Source organism: Onychostruthus taczanowskii, unplaced genomic scaffold, assembly GCF_017590055.1.
Source record: "Onychostruthus taczanowskii isolate IOZ18803 unplaced genomic scaffold, ASM1759005v1 scaffold108, whole genome shotgun sequence".
Classification (NCBI taxonomy): Eukaryota; Metazoa; Chordata; class Aves; order Passeriformes; family Passeridae; genus Onychostruthus; species Onychostruthus taczanowskii.
This window is the reverse complement of record NW_024497408.1, coordinates 952,322-975,210: the sequence shown is the minus strand read 5'-3', so window position 1 is coordinate 975,210 and position 22,889 is coordinate 952,322. Positions and strand designations below refer to the sequence as shown.

The 22,889-nt window shown below is 39.3% G+C and overlaps 1 protein-coding gene across 2 annotated transcripts in view; it reads right to left on the bottom strand.

Moving 5' to 3' along the window:
* Positions 1–1,524: 1,524 nt before the first annotated feature.
* NPR3 (natriuretic peptide receptor 3) overlaps positions 1,525–22,889 on the bottom strand; it is a 44,250-nt gene continuing 22,885 nt past the window's right edge. The window contains exons 4-8 of one of the 2 annotated variants that reach the window (XM_041419524.1): positions 19,649–19,784; positions 15,832–15,926; positions 12,859–12,994; positions 11,323–11,410; positions 1,525–8,441 (exon numbers count right to left, since the gene is read on the bottom strand). In XM_041419524.1, coding sequence (XP_041275458.1) covers positions 8,330–8,441; positions 11,323–11,410; positions 12,859–12,994; positions 15,832–15,926; positions 19,649–19,784 — 567 coding nt within the window. In that variant the 3' untranslated portion in view covers positions 1,525–8,329. The remainder of the gene's footprint in view (positions 8,442–11,322; positions 11,411–12,858; positions 12,995–15,831; positions 15,927–19,648; positions 19,785–22,889) is intronic. The other variant, XM_041419533.1, reaches the window with a different exon arrangement.

Genomic DNA, 22,889 nt, shown 5'->3' with positions numbered 1-22,889 from the left:
GTCGTGCACTGAATATAAATACAGTCAGTGATCTCTCGTGCCTGAGTGAAAATGTTCCCAAGCCTGAGTGAAAACTTCATTTTAGAAAATCTGATGAGACATTTTTCAATTGCTGTCAATGAAGGCAAGATGTCAAAAGTCTGTCTGCCTACTGTCTGCCCTAAAGATGTATCCCTATGATATAGCAGGGTTAAAGCATTAACTATTCTCAGTTTTGGAAAATTTAGAAAATTAGCAAATATTAGTAAACTAATCTTTAGCTTACCCTGACCTAAATCTTAAATTGCTAGAAGAGACTGGTGATATTTCATGTAAAATATCCACTTTTGTTCTCAAAACACCTTTAATGGTTACTGCAGTTATCTAGAACACAAAAGGCTAAATGTACAATTTTTCTACAATGCTTTATACAGAAATACTGGAAAATTTCCACGTATTTCCAGAGGATTCCTGTCTGTAATGGGATGAAGATATAAAAACACAACCATCAAGTAAAAGCAAGAGAAATAATAATTTTTATAGCTGTATCTATAAGGAGGCAGATTTAAAATAAGCTAGAATGTAACAAATCTTTGGAATATCTTCTACAATTTCAGAAAATTAGTATCTTTGGACTTTTAATCAGCTATACAAACTGGCATATTTTTTTACAGTATTGAGTTAATTAAATGTAGTAACCTATTTAGAGATTTACCAGTGAAAGGCACTGCTTCTAGGATATATGCTAGTTCAACCCTCCCCTAACTGAATGGGCCTCTCCAAATCTGTATTTTTACTCTTTTTTTCTTTTCTGTGCTGTATAAAGGTCCATAGTTAACCCAGAGAATGTTTTTATCTCTCCATCAACTTTCCAGTGAAATCTTAATACTTGAAGTTTTGATACAAGTGTGACCAGATGCTTCTTCCTCACACTAATTTCCAGTTATTTCAGGTTATAAATGCCTGGCATTCTCTCAAGCACAGATCTTAAATCTGGCAACATTGCTCCAACAGACACATGCACACAGAAAGCAGAAGGCTAGACAAAACAGGATAATGTGAAGACTGTATTTAATAACACAGGAAATCAAAATTCCCCAAATTTGATAAGATTGCTGCTAAGAAATGAACTTGTAGCTTAGTGAAATATATAAGTTTTGCCCCTCTGCAGGCTATAAAAGTTAATGCTTGCTAATTAAAGTTTCAATGCATTTCAATATTTTGGTTCATAATTGCTTGCATTTCTAGACAATTGAGAATAAATACAAAAATATTCAAAGTTCATTTGGAGTTCACTGACTAAAACCTTTCCCAGATCTTAAAATGCAATGGGGGAGATTTTTTCCCAAGAAAAGGTTAGATTGATTCCTGATTTAATCTGTTGCTAAGCATTATTAAAATCAGTGGTTTATAGAGTTTCTTAGACCAAGAATAACCCTCCTGTTATTGACTCTGTACCATCTGACAGTACCCTACCCTCTTATGTGAAACAGACCATGGATGTAGTAAATAGATGACAAAAGACACAATAGAAACAGGTGATAACATATTCCTATGTCTTTAATGGAAACATTTTATTACAATTTAGGTTATGTGATATTCTTGCATTTTTAAAATGTGTGAAAGAAAATGCACAGAATAAAAAGTCAAAGGACACCAGTGAATGTAGATATTTTAAAGGACTAAGTCATAGAAGAAATAAAATACATTACACAAACAAACAAAGGTTATATCCACAGTCATGAATACGCACTCTCCTCTACACAAAAACAACAATAAATAAAGTCACATTATATGCAGATAGTTCTACTTACATCAGTACAATATACTGTGCAGCATTCCATTTGTTTTCTGCTCAATTGGCACTAGGTTTCTCTTAGTCCAGTATTTTTCCATTAATAGGGAACAGCATCACTGTAAAAAAGGGGACAAAGTTCCTGTCCAGGAAGTGTCTATCCTGAGTCCTGTTAGTTTTTGATTGTTATACCCTATGCACAAGAAACACAGCAATTCTATCCATTGCCTTCATCCTGCCTGTCCAATTTTCTCAGCACTTTCAGATCTGGCCAGTAAAGACTCTCTTTTCTGAAAGAGAACTCCAGACCACCCCAGGAAGAAAGCAACACAGCTGTGCTTCTTGTGCCTGCTGCTAATGCACAACATCAGAGAAAACTCTGTAGATGGGGCATGGGGGGCAGAATTGTGTGTTCCCTGTGCATACCAGTTGACATTACAAAAGAAACCCCTAAAATAAGTTGTTGGGTTTTTTTTTTAAATATCGATTTTGGTAACTTTTTGTTGCTCAGGTGTCCTCTAGAAAGATTCATGTGACAGAAACACCAAGGAACAGTTCACATAGAGTGGATTTTAACCTTTCCAAGATTTTTTATCTAATGAATCCACCTAACATTTGTGAATATAGCTTAACATACAAACTGTAACAGTGTCAGATTGTTCAGAGTAATTCGTCTTTGATGCAGAATATTAATTTAGTAGCTAGTGAGAGATTTTGAGGAAATTGTCTCTCCTTTTTGCTAGTATTTTATGCTGTAAATTTGTTTTATGTCAGTTAGGATCTTCTAAAAGGTAAATTATGGGAAAAGTAATTGCAAAATAAAAGTCTATATAGTGATACACTGGACACAATTGAACATTAACCCAAGAAAGACTCAAAACTGTGGCAGCCTTATCTTCTTGATCAAAAACAGCAGTAACTCCATAAAAAGTCCAACATTAACCTTTTTCCTTTCTTCCTCTTTGCATGAGATAAAGGGGGAGCTGCACTTATGACAGACTTAAGGCTTCACTGGGACAAACCACAGTGCTCAGGCTTTCTGTTTTTATTCTCTAGAAAAGACATTACACCATTAATGTCTGCTGCACAGCTTGCTGACCCTGCAGACAGCCAGGTCTGATGTCTCTCACAAACAGCTATTTGTTTTAATTTCAACAATCATTTTTCATCAGTCTCAGAGCTCAATGTTAAAAGGTATCTGAGAATGGAAAACAATTAAGCCCTCAAGCCATCTGAAGTAATTTCTGCCTCTAAGCAGGGATATGCACAGTGCAAATTCTTCCATTTCTTCCCCTTGGAAGTTTTCACATGCACACAAATCTTTTTGTGCTTTCAACAGTGAGAAGGAAAGGTGGGGAAGAGAGGTGGTACACAACATATCTGAAAGCAGAACTTTTCCCAGCATGTCCTGAAAAGTGCATTCCAAGAGCAATACCTGTGTTTCTTTGTTTCTAAAAAGGGCTAAATAAGACTCCTACAAAACATGCACTTTGAAATTTGCCCCTTTGCAGCTCACTGTTGTGAGGCGAGTTACTATTGCATGTTGCTAATCAACAGAAAACCTAATATTCCATTAGAAACTGAGATATCTGTTCCCATGTGCCCTGCTGTGGGGAAGGTGGTTCCTAGACTTGACATCATTTTATAGCAATAACAATAAGGATTTAAAAAACCTCAACAGGTAATTCTAGGTCTACAATTCTGATAGTGGCTGGCATGGCCATGGTGTGTTGACACCACAAGGTATGTTGACAGCTGAGCAGTGCTCAGCAATGAACCATGTCTGGAATTACCTAAAAGCCAACACTCTCAGTGGGGAAGGAGCATTTCTGACTAAATAATAGAAAATGGCTGCCTTCTTTTCAAAGTAATTCTGAACCTAGACAAAAGACAGTGGGGAAACAAAAAGTAATTAAAGTAATTCACTTGGCTCTTGGAGAAAACAAGGAAAAATAATCTTAACTGCTTTACTGAAAGAACCAGAATGGCCACATGGCTACACTCTGAAGCACGTAGGAGGGCAGTGAAGGATGTGGAACTGTCTTGAGCTCCAGAAAAGGTGGACTGAATTGCCAAAGAAATTTATGACCAGGACTATTAGCTTCCTGTCTTTGATGTCTATTCTTGGCTTTCCAGGAGCATTATGGCATTCATGAGGTGAAAACATCACTGGAGCCAAGGTCAGCTAAGGCTGATGCAGCCTGCTCTACTGCAGAGCTGAGAAACTTACTCTGAACTGCTTCAAGTCTGCAGACACTCATTGAGGTGTCAAATTTACTTCCACTGAATCAGTAAGAGGGGTTTTTCGTCAGTTTAATGTGTGATTGTATTTCTAAGCCAAAAAATGAATCAGAGATCAACCTCTCAGTAAAACTTGTTGTCAGGGAGAACACTCTTTATTTCGTCCAGCAGAAATGTTTTCAAAGCATTAGTTACACCTTAATTACTCTCCACTGAAAAACCCGAACAAAATGCTTCCAATAATGCAATGGCACATAGCTTAAGAACAAATTGAAAATAGATCAACATGGTTTATTTTCAGAAATTAATTAATACACACCTTTAATAAACTGAATTCTGGTCACAATCTTCCAAAGTGCTCTCAATCACACTCAATCACAAGTTTTAGCAAAGACTGAATGTTTTCAAAGCTCAGCTAGGTGTGGTCTTCAATGAAGCACACTACAGCAGGAACTGGTGTTGGTGATAGTCACAGACAACTCAGAACACACAAACTGTCCATAAACAATAGTTTCAGAACTATCAGTTGCCCAGGACAAAGCACCTAGACATCTGACTCTGAAGCTGTGGGTTTCAGGAAACTAAATAAAGATACTTTCGAAGTTCTGCTTCAACTTTGTCACTTGCAGTAGAAGCCTGGGTGTTGAAGTTATGAGGGCAAAAAGACAGGAAAACTGTCCATAGAACCCTCAGGAAGAGTATTCTGAGGTGAATCAGATATTAAGCTGACCACCATTCAGTAATTTCAATAAATACAAAATTAGGAGAATTTGTCAAACTTTAACAAACAGAGTATGAATCCACTAGTTAAATTCCAATTTAACAGGCACAACTGTAAGAATTAGCAACAAATATGGCCTACACAGCCAGCCTTTCTTAAATTCAAGCATATGGCAAATCTCCCTTTGGTTCAGCCACAGGCAGGATCATACCCTTTGGTCCCAAGTGAGCAAAGCACTTAGAAGCTGAAGTTGAGCATATTCTAAGTGTGTTCTGAAGTGCTGAGCTGAGTCAAGGGTCTCCTTGTGCTTCTCTGTAATACAGATGTATGTTTGTAATACGGGCCATTTGTTGAAGCCAAAAATGTAGGTTTTGAAATCTCTTTTGAGGATCAATTATTATTATTTTGATTAGACATTCCCTTAAAGAGTTCGGAGCCTAAACATTGTGGCATTGAGCTAATGCAGATGAACCAGAAAGGAAAAGTGCATTAGCCAGTAAAGAATCTCTCTGCTGAATAATCTAAACTCAAGGCAGCTTCTGATCTATGCTCCGTGGAAGACTTGGGAACTATTAGCAAGAGGCCTGTGAAAGGCAGCTAAGAAGAGTAAGTTTATTTATGCTATGAAGGAATCTACTTATGTGAAATGTCTTAAATGATCTCCACACTTCCATGGGAAAAACACATACATTTGTGTGCATCAATTTGCAAACATTAAAGCTCATTGATCTAAAATGCTCTAAGGTGCAAAGAAGGCTCACCTTTCTTGGGAGGTGCTGAGATGCACAGTTCTGGGTAAGCCTAGGTCAGCACCCCACCAACAGACACCTCATAGAAACACTTCCTGAGGTCATGATTTAAAACTCTACAAAAAGGTTTTAAAGCATTAGAATTAATATTCTTTTTAAAAGTGACCTTTCACTATACTTTTTTTATAGGTATCATAAAATGACATAACACATAAACTGTCATGAGAATTTTTTGTCCCAGCCAGATCTCCCATCTTCTGGTGTGACTCAGCTGTGCATGGCACAGGAAGAATGCACATTTACACAATTGTCTTGATTCCAACCTAGCCACTGTTTGAATACTAGTTCATACTGCAAAGCAAGTCACAACAAAAATAATTTCAAAAAAAGTCTTATGCTTCAAATCATACCCTCTTTTCTCTACACATTTAAAAATTTTCCTTGACTTTTTTCTGTGGCAGAGTAGTCAAAAGGGTAAAAGAAAGTCAAAATACTGAAAGGCATATTTGCAAAACCAGAAGTAGATCAAAACTATCTAAAAAAAATCCCAAACTTTAAACATGGCCAGTGGGGCTAAACAAACTCAGCTGCTTGGGGAAAATCCAGAAATTAATCAGGAAGTCTTTTTTTCCTCCCCAAGTCCATATCAGTATGACTGCTGCTCTAGCCTACTTCTGGTGCCCATGAAATAAGGAGAATACTTGAGAAAACTGTCCACTGATTGGTGATGCTTTGGCTAAAGCACCTTTGTAGAGGTCACACAGGCCCAGACTGGGACACGGATGCTGGAAATCAATTTCCTGTAGTGGAACTGCCCTGACAGTCAGGAAGCTTTGCCCTCTGGCTGCCTGGGACATAGGACAGTATATCACAAGGGCAGGTGATGAACCCTCCGTATGCTAAGAATAAATTTAAATATAAGGGAAAAACCCATGTCCAACAACAAATAAAAGGTGGCAGAAAGCAGACACAGCGAGTTCTTGCTCTTCACTCCCAGGTATCCCAAAGTGGTTTCTCAGTGTTGGTAGTCTGGCCAACTGACTTTCAGGGCCTGGAAGTTTTATAAAAATCAGGTTTCAGAGCCAGTTTTGAGATTAACTTTCAAGTCTGGCTAAAACTGCTGAGACCAGAAAGCTCTGTTTATGAAATCAAAATAGAATAAACTAAAATATTTAACGGACTCTTAGGATCATAGTCATAGTTCTGATTTCCCACTGACAATACTTTTATGGATCTTCTTCACCCACATTTGCAGTAAATATGGTTCATTTCCATTTGTTGACTAGAAAGCGCAAAGCTCTCCTGTGTCTAGTATAAAATAACCTGTCAGTAGCTAATTCGACACAGATTCAGATTTCTCCTGGTACAATGAATGGCAAAATTTCCAGGGTACTGATGGCAGCAGGATTAAAGTCAGCCTCAAATAGTGTTTAACACGTGATTCCTGAAGGTAGTTCCATGGGTGTTTAATTCTATACACATGGATAGTTAAATCTCACTGACTTCTATGGGACTGTTTAACATGTGAAAAATGCATTATTTACAGCATCAGGGTGATCATCACACAGGCAATTCAATAACTGCATTTGTGTTATTTAAGTAACTATTTGAATGTTGCACATGACTGGAGAAAAAAGTTGGGCAAAAAGTCTATTACCATCCACAAAGTCATTTCTCCTCCCCTAAATACTGGTTCTGAAATGTATTTACAGCTGTTAACTTTCCCTGCATATTACTCCTATCATACAAAATATGTCTTCAAAACATCCTCTTCCTTAATTTTTAATCCTACCAAAGCAAAAATAGATACTTTAATAGAAAAATACAAGATTAAAAATATCCTAAAAAATAAAATGGTTGCATGGAATGTCATTTTTATACACACAAAAAAAATCCCCTTTTGAATTGCATCAGCTATACAAACACTTTCATATTTACAGTTATGGATGCAGTCCTGTGCTCACTGAAGTTAATGGGATTTTGCCATTGACTTCACTAGGAACAGGAGCAGACTTGACATGGACTACATCTGCCCCGCTGAAAAGTCATGACAGTGGACTGAATAGAGTGTGGCAAAGCACATATGAGACTGAGAAATTAATCAGGCCTCTCCAGAGACCTGATTGTCTTCTCTGTCTCTATTTCACATGTGTGAAACTCCTCATCCTTCACTGGAGTTTTTCCTAAGTCCCACCAGCTAAGAGGGAGAAAAAGTGCTTTGGATTGTGACGCCACACAAACAAGGAAAGAATGGTTTGTGTGCTTCCACCTGCCTGACTTTCTCAGAGGAATTAATTAGAACCAAGTGCCAGTTCTCTCCCAGAACTAAGGCCCGTACACCAACTTTCATATCCCCTGTTATCAATGTCAGTGATTCAGTGATGGAGGATCATACCCCAAACCAATCCCTTTTTTCCTTTTGACAGCAACCAGCACCTCTGTCTCTGAAACCATATTTGATACCCATGGGTGAGATGCAAATATGGAAGGAGGTGGTAGAAGCTAAAAAAAAAAACAAAAAAAAAGGAACAAAATCAGGCATTCCCCATCAACTAAACCAAGATCTGCTAGCCTTAATATATAGGAAATACTGTCTTTACATATTAAGTACATCCTATAACATCAAACTGCATGATTTTCTTTTCTCATGAGATGAAAGGCCATGCGGCATAACGTGATTAGTAAATCATTCCTGAGTTTCTGAAAGAAATTAAGACAAAATTACTGCTTAAAGAGTGAGTTCTTCAAGAGCCTCTTCTTTTTACACTGATGTCTTTGGTTGTGTCCTTTTCTCTAATTCTTTCTTTTCCCTAGGAAGAATGGGATTCCTTTTCATCTTCTTCTTTATGCAGCAGAAAAATGAGATCTAATGGAGTCTTCACGTAACTGCCGATGTTTCCCCATGTTACAGTCCTCCTGTTGAGTTCGTCTCTCAATAGTTATTCTGTATTTCTTTCTGCATGAAAGGAGAGGAACAGAATGAGAAATCCCTCTCCAACTACAGGCTAACAGACTTCCCTTATGAAGAATGCCTGTAGGGGACAGCTGGGTGCCATTTGAAAAATGAAACGTGGCAGAATGTGAAACCCTGGTCAAAGATTAAAGTAGTTTGCCTCAGAACATTTTACCCAGGCTCAAGAATGCCTGTTAATTTCTACATGGCAGTCTCAAAGCACTAAGGCATGGACATTTGCTTCTTTGAAAATTTCTGATCTAAGTGATTAGGAGTTTTTGTGAAGTGTATGTGAACTGTGTTACTTCACTGCTTTATATTGATCAAAGCCAATTTTCTTTTCAGTATGCTGGGTGGGGGGGAACTTTCTGCAGAGTTCAAACAACAGATCTGACTATTCAGCTGCGTTTCTCACTGAAACTGTGTATTAACTAACTAATCTTCCCATTTTCCTCTGAGAAAGCTACTATGTTTGTAATGTCAGAGGAGGTAACATGATGAATTAAGAAGAGGGATGTAGAAGACAGATAAGAAATAAACACAAATGCTCATGTATCAGACACAGCTCTTCCTGTGTGTCTTCCTCTAGGGCCTTTTGAAGAATTCTTCTGTGCTTTGCATGTCAAACAAACCCTCTGACTGCCTTTTAGTTTCCCCTTTAGTACCCAAACCTCCCCCCAAAAACCATCAGATGATTCACATTTACATTTTATACATTTAGGCTTCTCAGTTTCAGGACAAATTTTTCAGAAAGGCATTAGTCCAGCCCCATGTGCTTGCACTGCTGGAGGAGATGCATGGCAAAAACCTTGTATGCCAAGGAAAGCCCTGTTCCACCAGTACAAGTAGCAGGAGTCACACGTAGGTATGCAACAATGGAAGAAAGATTTTTACAACACCAAGGTTTTGAATCAAGCAACATGGCTGAATAGAAAGTGGCAACCTAAAAGTTCTGAAAATACTCCTTCAATACTTGTGTCTGTACCAGTAAGCTCCAAAATAACTTGAAAAACCTGCGTTGTTTAATTTCTTTATGTCTTTTGAAGTCAGACGCTTACATGGGTCAGAGCATGCACAGTAGCTCTTGCACAAGGACTGGTCCAGGCTTTAGATATACAAGTGTTTAAATTAAAATCTGGTCAAAGTTTTGTGTCAGAACTACTCCCCAGACCCTTTAACTGTTTGCATGCACACTCAAAACGGTATTTGTATACTCATGTGTGACAATTACAGGTCCAAATGAAAGGTAATCATAAGGGTATATTTACAGTTTAAAAGCTACAGAAGCTGCAAGTACAAATTACTTCAGGCACACAAATGCTAAATGTACATTTTCTGAAAATCTGACCCATGCACCCTGGTTTGTTAGGTTTCAAATATTTATTCTAGTGGTGGTATAAGGAGGTTGTCCCTGCTCCTGCTTTGAGCAATTGCAATAAGATCTCCAGAGTGAAATTCACCCACAGATCTTTAGACGTCTCCAACATATCCATCTGACAGCACCTGCACTTGCTTCAGAAAACAGAGAAACAGGCACTTCTAACAGACCTGGTTTAGCTTTTACCTGAAGATGACACGAACTGCACAGAACAAAAGTGCTCATTTCTCCCCTCTGACCATACATAAAATGAATGGGTGTTGAGTTCAGGTGTATTACATCTACTTCTACAGACACCCACCTTTGCTCACATGGATTTCCAATCCAAATCTTTGTGTCAGATGAGTTTAAAGAGTTTAAGTTCTCTTCTTACAGGGATACTTTGCATAGCTTTATAGCAGACCAGGATATTTGTTCTTTTATTTCTTGTCCTTATACAGCAATTCCTTCCCAATATCAGCAACGCTACAACCCACACCTAACTGTCATCTCTGGTCAAGAATCTGTGTAAGATGCAAGAACCTCTTAAAACTAAAATATAAAGACAGATTTTTATTCTCTTTTTCTCTTAAAGGTAATCTTTATTCAGTCCAAGACAACTTAATTGTATCTCAAACCCAAAAAACACACTGTATAAGCACTGAACATATGCAAGAATAAAATCACCCTGCAGAATTTCAGTTGCAAGTACCTGATCAATAAGCTTGGTTCTTTGAAACCCTGAAATGTCCTGATGAATTGAAGCAAGCTTTGCTTGTTTTATTTTGTTAACATTTTTATAAACAGCTGTTTTTTAATTGATAGAATTATTTTATTCTTGTATGCAGAGGCTAATTCTAGTCTCTTATCTGGCTTTTCCATAGCAGGAGGATAAATTAGTCCTTATACATAAGATGCTGAACATGTATAACATGTTATATAATTTATTCCATCAGTAGAGGATCAATTATCAAGACTCTACATTTGCTGACTAACAGTGTAAGAATTATTTAACTTAAACACAAATAAAACACTGATCACCCTGCACTGACCTCAGCTTATTAAGTTAAATGCACAGATTTAGAATCCAAATGCTCTCTTACACCAAAACAGAAATCTCTTTCTGTTCTGCAGTACAATTCCATTCAATACCAGGCAAATGATATAAATCTCTTGCAGATCACAGCCTGCACAACTGTGCTGGCATGGAGCAGCAAACAAAGGCAGCTTTCAAGGCCAGGGCACTTTACTAAAGCAACTGTGAATGTCTGGAACTCACTGGAATTACTTCCATGAGTTCCATTACTTACTTGGGGATGTAAGTAGTTACAGGATGAATACCCAAGTCAATAGAATTATTTGAATAAACACAAAAGACAATCAAAGTGTGTTCACTGTCTCTGGTGAAAATGTTACCACACGCAATTATGGTGTCTCTATGTCTCACATCAAGGATGTTCTGCCAAGAGCTGACAAGTCTGGATGACGAATAAAAAGTTTACAGAACTTTCAATTAATTGGACTTACCTGAAGAAGTAAAAAGCCATTAGCAATCCTGCTCCAAGCAAGGCGCCCACAACTATTCCTGTAACTGCTGATTCTCCTAGACCACCTGCTTGAAAAGGGGAAAAATAAACAATCAGGGTTTATATTGAGAACTATCTGCACTCATGTATTGAAAAATACACACAATTAGGAAATTAGTGAAAATAGATAATAACTAAAGCCTTTCAGAGCTTGGGACTCCATGGGAACCTGTTCCAGTGTCTGCATGTTTACTTTTTGTCCTTGCTTTCCTTGGGGCTGAAAAAGCCCCCAAATCAGTATCAGATGAAGGCACAATTCTGGAGATGTGATACAAGGGAATACTGTTAGGTAACCATCCTGGGCAGCTTGGTCTGAACCATAACACTGACCATGGTTACATGATGCACATAATGGGCATCAGCACCGAATATGCCTTGAGTCACTGTAACAGAAACAAGCTCATCTTACCTAGATTAGAATCATAACCCCTTATCACCCAGGTTTATTAAAATGACTATGATTATCCAACAGTTCCTCAATTTTTTCTAATTTCCTGAAGATATGTTTCAAGTTAAAGCCATATGACTTTTGACTTGCTTCAAATCTCAACAGAGGCAGAATAGGGATACAGTGGCTGAAGGGGAGCCCAAACAGGGACTGTCTCTGGGAAGTGCAGGGAAGAACAATGGCATTTTCATGTGCATGTAGTCTACTCCCACTTCCATTCCCACCTGGCTTTGTGGAAAGGAACAGAGAAGGAAATCAAACTGCTCCCTCCTTTTCCTTCATCCTTGACTCTTTGAGGGGATTCTGTCTGTACAAAAGAAGAAGGTGCATAGCTACACTGCACTGAAGCAGATAGTCTGTGTTCACACCAGTTTTTCAAGGGATCAAGAGTTATCAGGCTGGAGTTACCTTTTCACTGCAGGACTAGAAATTTGTCTCCTGTGAAAAGTTAAGACCACCTTTTGTCCCTGAAGCATCAGTATCCTCCTACTCCAATCTCTGCACAGTGTCCTACTCACTACAACACGGTCTGATGTCAAGTGTGCTGGAAAGAATGGATACCTGCCCTTTGGAGGGTAGTCTCAGCCTTCTGAATTCACAGATGTCACCCCATTCAACTGTCATCACCTCTCCTCAGCCTACTGAGCCCCTTACAGTGCCTTCTCATAAACTGAAAATCATTCTGCACTGGGAGAATGCTGCTCCCACTGGCACAGCTGCTAATTATCAGTGCGATTGTTCTCTGCTGGGGTTTCAGTTACATCCCTCTTTCTGACTAGAAGGCTCCTGCAAAGACCTAAAAACTCCAGGGCTCTGGCCTGTGCATGATTACTGTAATGTTTAAATTCAGGGAAGTGATTCAGATCATGTACTACGTACAAACCTCCCAAGCAGTTGGGAGAGAGTCTATCACCATGTCTCAGCTGCACAACTGTGCTGAACAAGTTAATATGCTGAACATTATGTTGCAGAAACTCATGGATTCTCCTCTTTGGAGCTGGTGCAGAAGCATTAAGTCACTAAACTTACATGATTTACACGGTGTATTGTTCGTGTGCTCTGAAACTCGGCTTTCATCTAGGCGCAGCCTGCCGTGGTTCCACGGGTACTTCACATTCGATCGAATTTCAAACCGCCCCTGCTTTCCATAGTAGTCCCCGATCACCTATGCAAAACAAGAAAGGGATGAAAAGATTTTCCTATCCACCTAGGGAAGTGAAACAAACAGGAGAGAAGCATCACTCACTCGACTGCTGCGGCATGATGTTGAATGTCAGAGAAGAGGGCTGAAGGGGTCTGTGGGAGGTTATGTACTTCGTGCCCTGCCCTAGGGCAAAATCAGCTGAACAAAAGCATTCCTGACAGATGTTTATCTAATCTGTTCATGAAAGCCTTCAAAGATGGAGACTTAACAATTTCTGCACCAATTATTGTGGAACTTCGCTAGCCTTACTGACAGTTGTTTCCCTAGCATGTAAAATAAAATTCTTTTTTTGCAGTTATCCATCACTAGTTACCAAATTGTCAGTGGTCATAGAAACCCTTCCATTCTGAAACACGGCTTTTCATAATCACAGGCTTTTATCTGATTCTGCCCTCAGGCTTCTCTTCTATATAAATCAAATTTACACTAGCTTTTTAACCTTCTGAATATTTCTCCTACTCTCCCTGGGCTTTTGTTCATTTGCTCCATAGAGAGTTGAGTGCTCAGGATTGCCACCCAGCTTCAGGTAGACATGAATCCTGTTTGGGCATGAACAGACCCAGAGCAGCCCTGCCCAGAAGGACTTGGGGGTGCTGTGGGTGAGAGGCTGGATTTTTTCATACCAAATCATAGAAGCACTTCAGAATTTCAGCCCTGTCTTCAGCAGTTTCTAGATAACCTATGCCGAATCTACTGCAGCAATATGCCTGAAAACACCTATGTACAGCAGCAGGACCATATACTGTGAGAGTGAAGTGGTCAGAAGCAATAGCAGAAGCACATCAATAGATCTATTTGTCTTCCCACAGATAAAACCCAGATATTAATACACTAGGTTTAGAATTCATGCATAGCCTCTTCAAATCTTTCACCTGGACTTCATTTTGAAGCCAGTGACTTTAAAGAATGTTTGCTCTGGTTAAATACACAAAGGTATATTTTACACTAAATAAAGACACTTATTTCTCTCGAATATAAATCCTTTGAAGAAAAAATGTGTTCAACATTTGTCCAAAAATTAAGGCAAATCCAGTAAACTGGAAAAAATAGAGACCATTCACAGGCATCAGATTATTTATTAAGAGATTGTTTAATTTATCAAGCAGGAGTGAGTGAGTCCTCTACTAGCACAACTTACTAAATAAGAAAATAAGCAGAAAGGGTTCAGAACAAAAAGCTATAAACAGGAGCCACATGGATTCAGATCAGAAGTAGGACACAGATTTTTGAAGAGCACGAGTGGTTGATCTGTGGAACAAACATTGAGGGCACCAGCAAGGCAATCCCTGTCCTTTCAGTGTCTCCAAACCAAAAATAAATGCCTGTTACAGCATGAGCTTTAGTCACGTGTAAACTACAGGGCTCCATAAAGGTTAAGAAACCTGCCTGTGTCTAATATAGCACAGGTCAAACTAGGAAATCCAGGTTTTCTTCTAGTTTAAGCTCTGTGAATAGAGCTGGGAAAACAGCTCTGCCCAAACACCCATCTGTCTGTCACAGCTCAGCTGAGAAACATTCTTGTACACAGAAAAAATCATCCAGATGAATAGAACAAGTTATCAAAGAAACAATGTTTTTAGAGTGAGGCATGAAGGTAGAAATTATATGGCAGACAAAAGTAGTAAGTAATCACGTGTAAAATGTTAATTGCATGTATATTTATGTACCTAATAAAGCAGAGGGAAATTTCACAATAAGTTAAAAGAATTTAAGAACATTAAAAAAAAAAAGTAGTTTAAATTGCAAGTGAAAGAGCAATGGAAGGAATGGTAAGAGAGGGAAATTAAATTGATGAATGTGATAAAAAGCAACTGGGCTGAGCAAACAAAGAAACACAGATTGTTCACACCAAAGTTATCCCAACCATTTTGTACTCCCATTACCCCTGGGAGTGTCTGCAGTTTACTGCAGTGACTGCAGTGTAGTTTTTACATCACTTTTACACATTACAACATACAAGACATCCTCACACTTTTAAAAGGGCTCCTTGATTTTTTTTCTCTGCTGCAGTACCAAGAACAATGTAACTTCACTGGACTCAAAACCACACATTGAAATGTCCAGCTCAGATAATGCTACTTTTTGTTTGAGCTTGTTGAAATTAGGGCAACCAGCAAAGCTGAGGCTAATGCTGATTTTGCAACTAACAAAAGCATCCACTGCAGCTGGACTTAGGGCACTGCATGCATTAATAAACTCAGCCCAGACATGCTATTCTCTGTGTGCAGCTGGTGCTGTTTCTCACAGACTTTTTCACAATCCATCTCTTCCAATCCCTCTACATTTAGTGGAATAAACTATCTGGTATATATGGAGCCATCTGATTAAAATGTTTCTTAAACGCTGAAAAGAAGGCACTCAGGAATGCCTGCCTGACAAACAAGGCCAGGCAAGGTCTGACCACAGAGTAAGATTTAAATACCTGTACTTGCTGTGTTAATACATCAGGACAATTTGTGCATCACTGTTGCTGTAAGATTAATCTTTCTTCCCAACAATGAATAAAGAGTCTTGCTCATTTTTAAACAATAATTTCCCATATCAAAATTAGCGGTGCTTAGCCAGCTTGTGAGAATTCACTCTTTAGTTAAAGGCTAGCATCATGTGAAGTTGTATTGTTAAAGAAAAGAAGGAAGTTTAAAAAAACTTGTTATAACTACTTCAAGATAGCTATTTTACAGAAAGGATTTGGTCTTTAAGTTGATAAGATTAAGCCTCCAAGTAAAGAGATGATATCATGTTACTTTACACTCAATTACTTCATCAGTGGCCAATTGCAATCGTGTTTGTTTCCTTACCTCCTGTGTGCCTGCCTCCGGGTCTGTCATTCCAATCACAGAGAAATCCCCATATCTGTCCCCATTGGCATCAATGGACACCTGCCCTGCAATACCTAAAGAATGGCATGTGAGGAATCAGAAGATTAATTAGTTAAAATACTGAGCCTTTCCAAGCAAACCATGAAAACATAGGACAGGAAATCTCATCAGTCTCCCTGCATTTTTGTTGGCATTCCAGAAGAAATTGTAATTTCATCTCGGTGTCTGCATTCCTGAATTCTTAACATTTCTCCTTTTTAAATATTAAACATGTGAAACTGGAGAATATGTGAGAAAAATCTAATCCAAAAATGAGCATGTAAGACCAAAACACAAATACATTTAGCGCGAATTATTTACAGAGAGCCTAATCCTGAAATACCTGATGATGCCTCATTAAAGAGAGTCCAGTTCATGCGGACACAGAGGCAAGAGAGGTAGATCCCACAGGCTGAAGGGGCTGCTGCACCCATATAACCAGTCCAATGCTGATTCCACCCAATGGAATACTGGAGATGGCATGGACAAGGGGCACCATGTGCACTACAAATGCATTAAGCCCCGCATTCATAGACTTAAGATTAACTACACAATACGTGCCGTTTGGTTTATATTTGTAGAGCCCCATTCCATTTCTGTTTTACAATTTCTAGAAAACTTTGGTGAAACTGGGACTCACTGATTCATAGGATATGTCAAGTTTGAAGGGCCTTTGAAGATCTTGAGCCCAACCTCCAGCTCAGAGCAGAGTCACCCAGGAGAACGCTCAAGGTTTTATCTGCTCTCCAAAATCTCCAAAGATGGACACTGCACAGCCTCACTGGGGCAACTTGTTTGATCTGTCATGGGAAATTAACACATCCTTGGATTCAATCTAATTTAAACATATGTCCTTGTGTGCAAAAAGCTTGGCTTCAAATTCTCAATGTGTAAGTCAAACAGGTTGTTCTTAAAAGCCATCAAACATTACTAATGAACTATGGTGAAGACATCTTAAGACTGCTGATACACTTTTTCACCTCAGATATTCTCAAACGTGATCCCCCACTGCCTGACACCAAACACAGCCAATTACACCTATGCAAGGCAAACAGGCATCATTGTACATCCACCTTACACCAACCACATGCCTAGGCCAGGCAGAAAGCCGTGGAGATTCAGGCTTGCAGTGACAGTCAATGAGAAAAGAGAGGTCAGATATACAGAGTATAAATTTCCCCCAATGTGCCCAGTGATAGTGAGTGTGCAACAGACTTAACACACCTCCATTTATTCTCTATCTATTCAGATTTGGTGACGTCAGCAATATTTCAGCTTGCTGTGATTTTCAAAACATGTAGTGGTAATCAAAGATTATTGTCAAGCACCTATTTCTTTACAACAACACAGTAACCAAGCTGTTGTCAATTCAATAAATGAGACACTGAAAGAAGAGGCCACTCTGAAGAACTGTGATGCCCTTGCTCACACATCAATTTGGATTCTGGATCTGAGAGGAGGCACTAATTGGAACAGATACTTTTGTGACCTAAGAAAACCATAACTCTGCTTTTGTGAAGAGGTATCAAAATTGAAACCTGGATTTCCTACAGGATTTTTTTTTCAGTCGTAAAAGATTAATTTCTCAATTTTTCATCTGAATCAGAAATACGAATTTTAAAAGTTGCCATTTCCTGTGATTTCCTCAAGAAACTGAGGCAGGAAATTTTGAAACTACCTTAATGAAGAATTGCATTTGCATGAAGGTGGAATGATTGTATCTCAACTTTCTGGGTTTTTTTTATGTGAGATACCTACATACAAAAGATTTTGCTACTTTTTCAGAGGAAATGCCCATGAATAGCAAATATTCTCCACCAGATGTGCCCTGAAGTTATACCATGTTTTCTTTAGCAACCCAATCACTAAGAAATCCTCACTAAGAGATCACCTCAGCCTTATCCTCTCCTAAGCCCATAATGTCTGTGCAGCTGTGTCAGGCAGATGGAATTCTGCAGGAAGCAGCATCTACATTCTGTTGGGAGTCCTGATAAATCAGAGCAGGCTGTAAAATGAGGTGCCAAGACAATCAGATATCTATATGTCAGAAGTTAAATGAATGTCATTAGTGAAACTGGAGTTCTCATCATCAAGGCCTGCAAAAGTCGAAGGGAATTACAAAGCTTACAGGAATTACAGTCCTGCAGCAGAACCTGATGGGTGTGCTTGAGCCATAGTTTGTAATGCTGCATCCACTGCAAAGAGGGGCTCACAGGCAAATACAGTGACATCATCTTCCTTAAGGGACTCGATTGCAAAACCCTGAGTTAAAGGCCTCTTTCAACACCAATTTTGTGTCCAGCAAAGTACTGCCACAGGGAGGAAAAGGCAAATGACTTACAAGAATTTTGACCAGCTGCCCCCTCAGCTGTAGCCCAACTCAGCTACATTTTCAGAATAGGTGGAACAGGTCAGCCACCAGCAGCAATCTGGTTTTCACAAATGGGAAAAGACAACATTGTTCCCTCCTGCCAGGTTTTACAAGCAAGGTGTGAGAATCAACCATGCAGCCCACGGTACTACAAAGGATGCATGGGCACACCAGTTGGAGGCTTCCTGGAGCACAGGAACAGGAGCAAACACAGGCTGTTCTGGGGCATCTGCTCATCCACAGCACAAACAAAAAAAGAGGCAAATCCTTAGACACCAGACTCCCTCCCTTTTAAAACAGAGCATTTTGGGGAGCCATAGCTATGAAGAGATATAGTGGGATGCGAGCACAACCTACAGATGGTGCAGAGCTGCTTATGGGATGACTGCAATCAGCATAATTTAAAGCAATCCCTTGCTTTAAAGTGCTTAATTGTTCCCTTAAGCTGCCCTGAGTATTCTTTTGCCTCATGTTCACACCATAATTTGAGAACAGAAAATTGGTTTGGAGCTGCTGCCCTTCTTGTCTTCCTACTATGTCCAATATGTTCTTAGAGCTGAGAAGCTGGCTTCTGGGCTTTTTCTTACACATTAAGATGAATCATTCACTTTTTTATCTAGGGGAAATGTTTCCTTCTCTCAGGCATTTCCACAAGAAATCCTGCCAGTCCTACATCAAATGATGGGACTATCATACGAGATGGATGGAAATATTTTAAGAGATGACAGATGAAACCAATAATCTTCAGTTTCTCTATTACAATTCTTACCTGGCAAAAGCACCTGCATTGCCCTGCGTCAGCAAGGTGACACAAAAGTGCCAGATGCACTGCAGATTTGCAGCCTTGAGGACAAGGCACAGAAAGGCACAGTAGTGTTCAGCTGCTGCCTCTGAGACAACACACATAGCTCCTGAAAGGTGGCTGGGAGAAATCTTTCTAGGGCCCAAAGGAATCCCATTGAGAAACACAAAATAACCCCAACCCTGGCACCTGCTTGCTTCTATCCATTCCCAGGCTTTCAAGATAAAAAAGTGAAATGGAAAAAATGAGGTAATCTGAGAGCTAATAGATGAACATGAGCAAAGCGAGCAGCTGTAATCTTTTCAAAAACAAAAAAGGAGCCTGAGAAAATTATTGGTATTTCTTTAAAACATCAGTGAAGGTCATGAAATTGTTAAGAGATTTTTGAACTGAGTCAAGACCTCGACAGCTGATGCAAAAAAAAGACTGGTGAAATTTGTGAGCCAGACTTTAAGATGCACATAGTTTTATATGCTTGCCTTCCTCTCTCTTAGGAGTGAAATAAGCATGGGTCCTTACTTTGCACAGAACAAAGACCTGAAGTTTTTTGACTCTGAAGGCTGGAATTCCATATTAACTCTTACCTTCATATGTTCTGTTCCGTGTTTGCTGAACAATTTTTTCCCCATCTTTCTTACTGAAACCAATCTTCAGAACTTCCTGTAAAGCTAGAGCATAAAGAAGAATAGCATCATGGAATCCTTCCACAAACATGTTCACCTAAAAAGAAAGAAAAAAAAAAAAACCAAACAATGGCAATTGACACATAACAAAATTTTTGTTTCCTAGGTAATCCATTGACTAGAGAGAATCTACAAATTAACCAAAGTGACTAATTTGGAGCGTTACTTTCTCAGCTGCTGGAACAGAAAGGAATATGACTCAAAAAAACCTCAGGGGAACAATGGAAACTTCTGACCCATTTTTAAAAACAGTTAACCACTATCTGCTCTTCTGGACATTCATAATGTTGTGTCTGAATAGCTCTGCAGATAGGGGCGAAATTTGCAGATCCCAGTTCCCATGCCCAGAAGCACAAATTCTGCACTTGATCAAGTGAGATTCTGTTAGGTGCTGAGCACCCTCATCCCACAGCAGCAAGTATAACCCCCGCCCTCTGCACAGGGGACTTGGCACCTCTCAGGACTGGGAAGTATGTTCTCTCATGATTTTTTTTGGAGAGCACAACTGGTGGATTTGCTTGTTTAATGATTACCACTTCCACTTCTGGCCCTTGTTCAGCCAAGCATTTCTCCACTAGCAAATAAGCAATGGAGAAAACTACTTACCATCCCCAGTAATGTGTTCTCTGGAACTGTCAGAAGAATCTTTTCCTGTCCTTTATAGCTTTCTCAGTAAGTTACATGAAACAAATGAAATAACCCTAATAACGCTAACCCTGCTTTACAACCCTAACACAAAAGAAGATTGCTGCCAATGAACCTTTGTAGGCAACCTACAGTTTTTGGTCTGTGAGTTACACAAACAGTTAAAACCCAAGTGCTGCATAAATATCACATATTTTCTCTCAGGAGCGTGACGTGCTTCAGTGGTGAAGCAATAATTATTTCAGGAATGGAGTTCACATGGAGACCCATCAACAGAAGCTGATGCAGAATGACCAGTGCAGCACAGGTGATCCTCTTCTGCAGGCAGCAACTCACATTTCAGCAGTGCAATGTACTCACTAAAAGCATAGTAATTCAGAACTAATTATCTTTTCAGCTGCAAGAAAGATGTTCCCATCCTCTCAGAGTTTCACTACAATAAAAAAACTCCTGACATCCTAGCAGAGGTGTTAACCACATTAAGGTTACACCTTTATGGGTCTCTTACTGCCACTTCCAGCGAACCACTCACCTCTACAAAGATTCTCTTGGACAGAAGTAACATTTAGCTTATCTTCCACTTCAGTGTATCTAAACAATTTAAAATGCCAGTAAATGAAGTGCTACTCTAACTCTCACAGGTTTAGCTGGACATTAAAAAAGTTACAAGACAAAACATGTGGCCAGTTAACTAAATAACTGCTCCACAGATAAGAAGTATTACATAGTTGATTGGCTAAGCTGAACTAATCAAACCCTGACAGTGTAACTACATCCAAGACATTCCTTCACTCTCAAAGCAGCTGCCAACAGTAAGGAGAATTTTGGAATTATTTACTGAAAATATAACAGTTTACATTGCTCTGACATTTAAAAGTGGGCTTTCAGTAACTCCAACCTATGCTTCAGTTGAATGCATCACATTCATCACAGGAAGAGCCCATGGTGCTACAGGAGGGGCAGAACAGTTCAGCTCACTCTGACAGTCACTGACTAAAGGGCAGCTGCAGTTATTCTGAACTAAAGAGAAAGCCTGAAAGAAGAGGTGAAAGTCAGGCATTTGATGGAATAAAAAGAGCTGAAGGACAAAGTGCACACTAGGACAGGCTTTGCCAGCAGGGGCTTTAACTTTTCACAATTTAAAAAAACCCAACCAAACCAAGAAACCACAAAGCTCGACAACTGCTTCATGTGCCAACGTTAGAGTCCAAGTGGCCTGTGGAAGATCAAACTTCAGCTTTCTTAATGTGACATTCTTTCTCTCAGGAGAGAAATTAGACTCTCCAGTAGCTATACCTCCCTGCTGGCTGATTTACAGTTTGTGGCTGGCATTTGTTTCAAGGAAGGCTATTTGTCACTTCTTTTGTCCATGACAGAGACCTCTCAGTGTAACACAGCAACCTTCAAAATCCATTTTGTCAGCTAATTTGCTCAACCTGAAATCTACTCATGTCACCAGCCTGAAAAGACACTGTAGATTTGCCAGACAAGCCCTGTCAAAACTCATTTGGCAGTTTGGAAGGTTACTGCCACAGTGTCTTGCCAAAGCTCCACTTGGCCAAAATCCCTTCTATTACATGTGAAAAATCACATTAGAAAATAACCAGAAAGTCATTTACGCCACTGCTCAGTAGCTCACACCCCAGCATTTTAGCTCATGTGGTCAAGGAAGCTGAAACTATGGACAATTTATGCCATTTAAGATCTTCTGACAGAGTTGTAATTACTGTTTGCAGATGGGATTGCACTTACACTCCCCAGCCAAACCATATGCTGGCCACACCTGAGACTTTTCACATTAATACAGAAACACATTTAAACAGCAGTTCTTGAAAGGTGATACAGGATTCCATGAAGGGAATAAGGTTTTCCTGCATATCATCTTCTTCAATCATTCGTAAGTTACCACAATTCCACACAGACCACGGGCTGCATGATGTCTAGGACCGAGGAATATTAAAATGTGAAGTAACTGCTGCAAAGATTTTTGAAGGGTTTGCTCTTTGCTGCAGGAAAAGCATTAAAAAGGGCTAGACTATAAGGTTTGTATTCCAGGAATGCTTCAAACAGGAATGAGAGTAACTGTGAAGATGTCTTCACAGGCTGCTTGATGGTGTCCATGGTAATTAATAATGTGTTCGTTCAACCTTAGACACCTGCAGGAGAAAAACTGAACAGAGTAAAAAATCTATTAAAGGCCCACTAAACTTATTGGTAATTAAAAGTTCTTTTAGTTGAGCAGCCTGTTTTTATTGTAGTGTTTTGCATTTCCATTTTCATTCAAGCTGCCTTTTAATTACAGGTGTGAGCGGAGATAAAATGCTGTGATCCCAATTTGCATGTCAGAGCTACTGAAATGTTGATGTCCAGGGCCTCCCCCTCAATGTGGCAGCAACGCCACTGCCAGGTTTGTTGGACATCTTTGGAGGCTGCAGTACTAATATGTGGAAACCTCTTTCTCAGCTATCTTCTGTAATACTTTCACATCCTGTTCTAA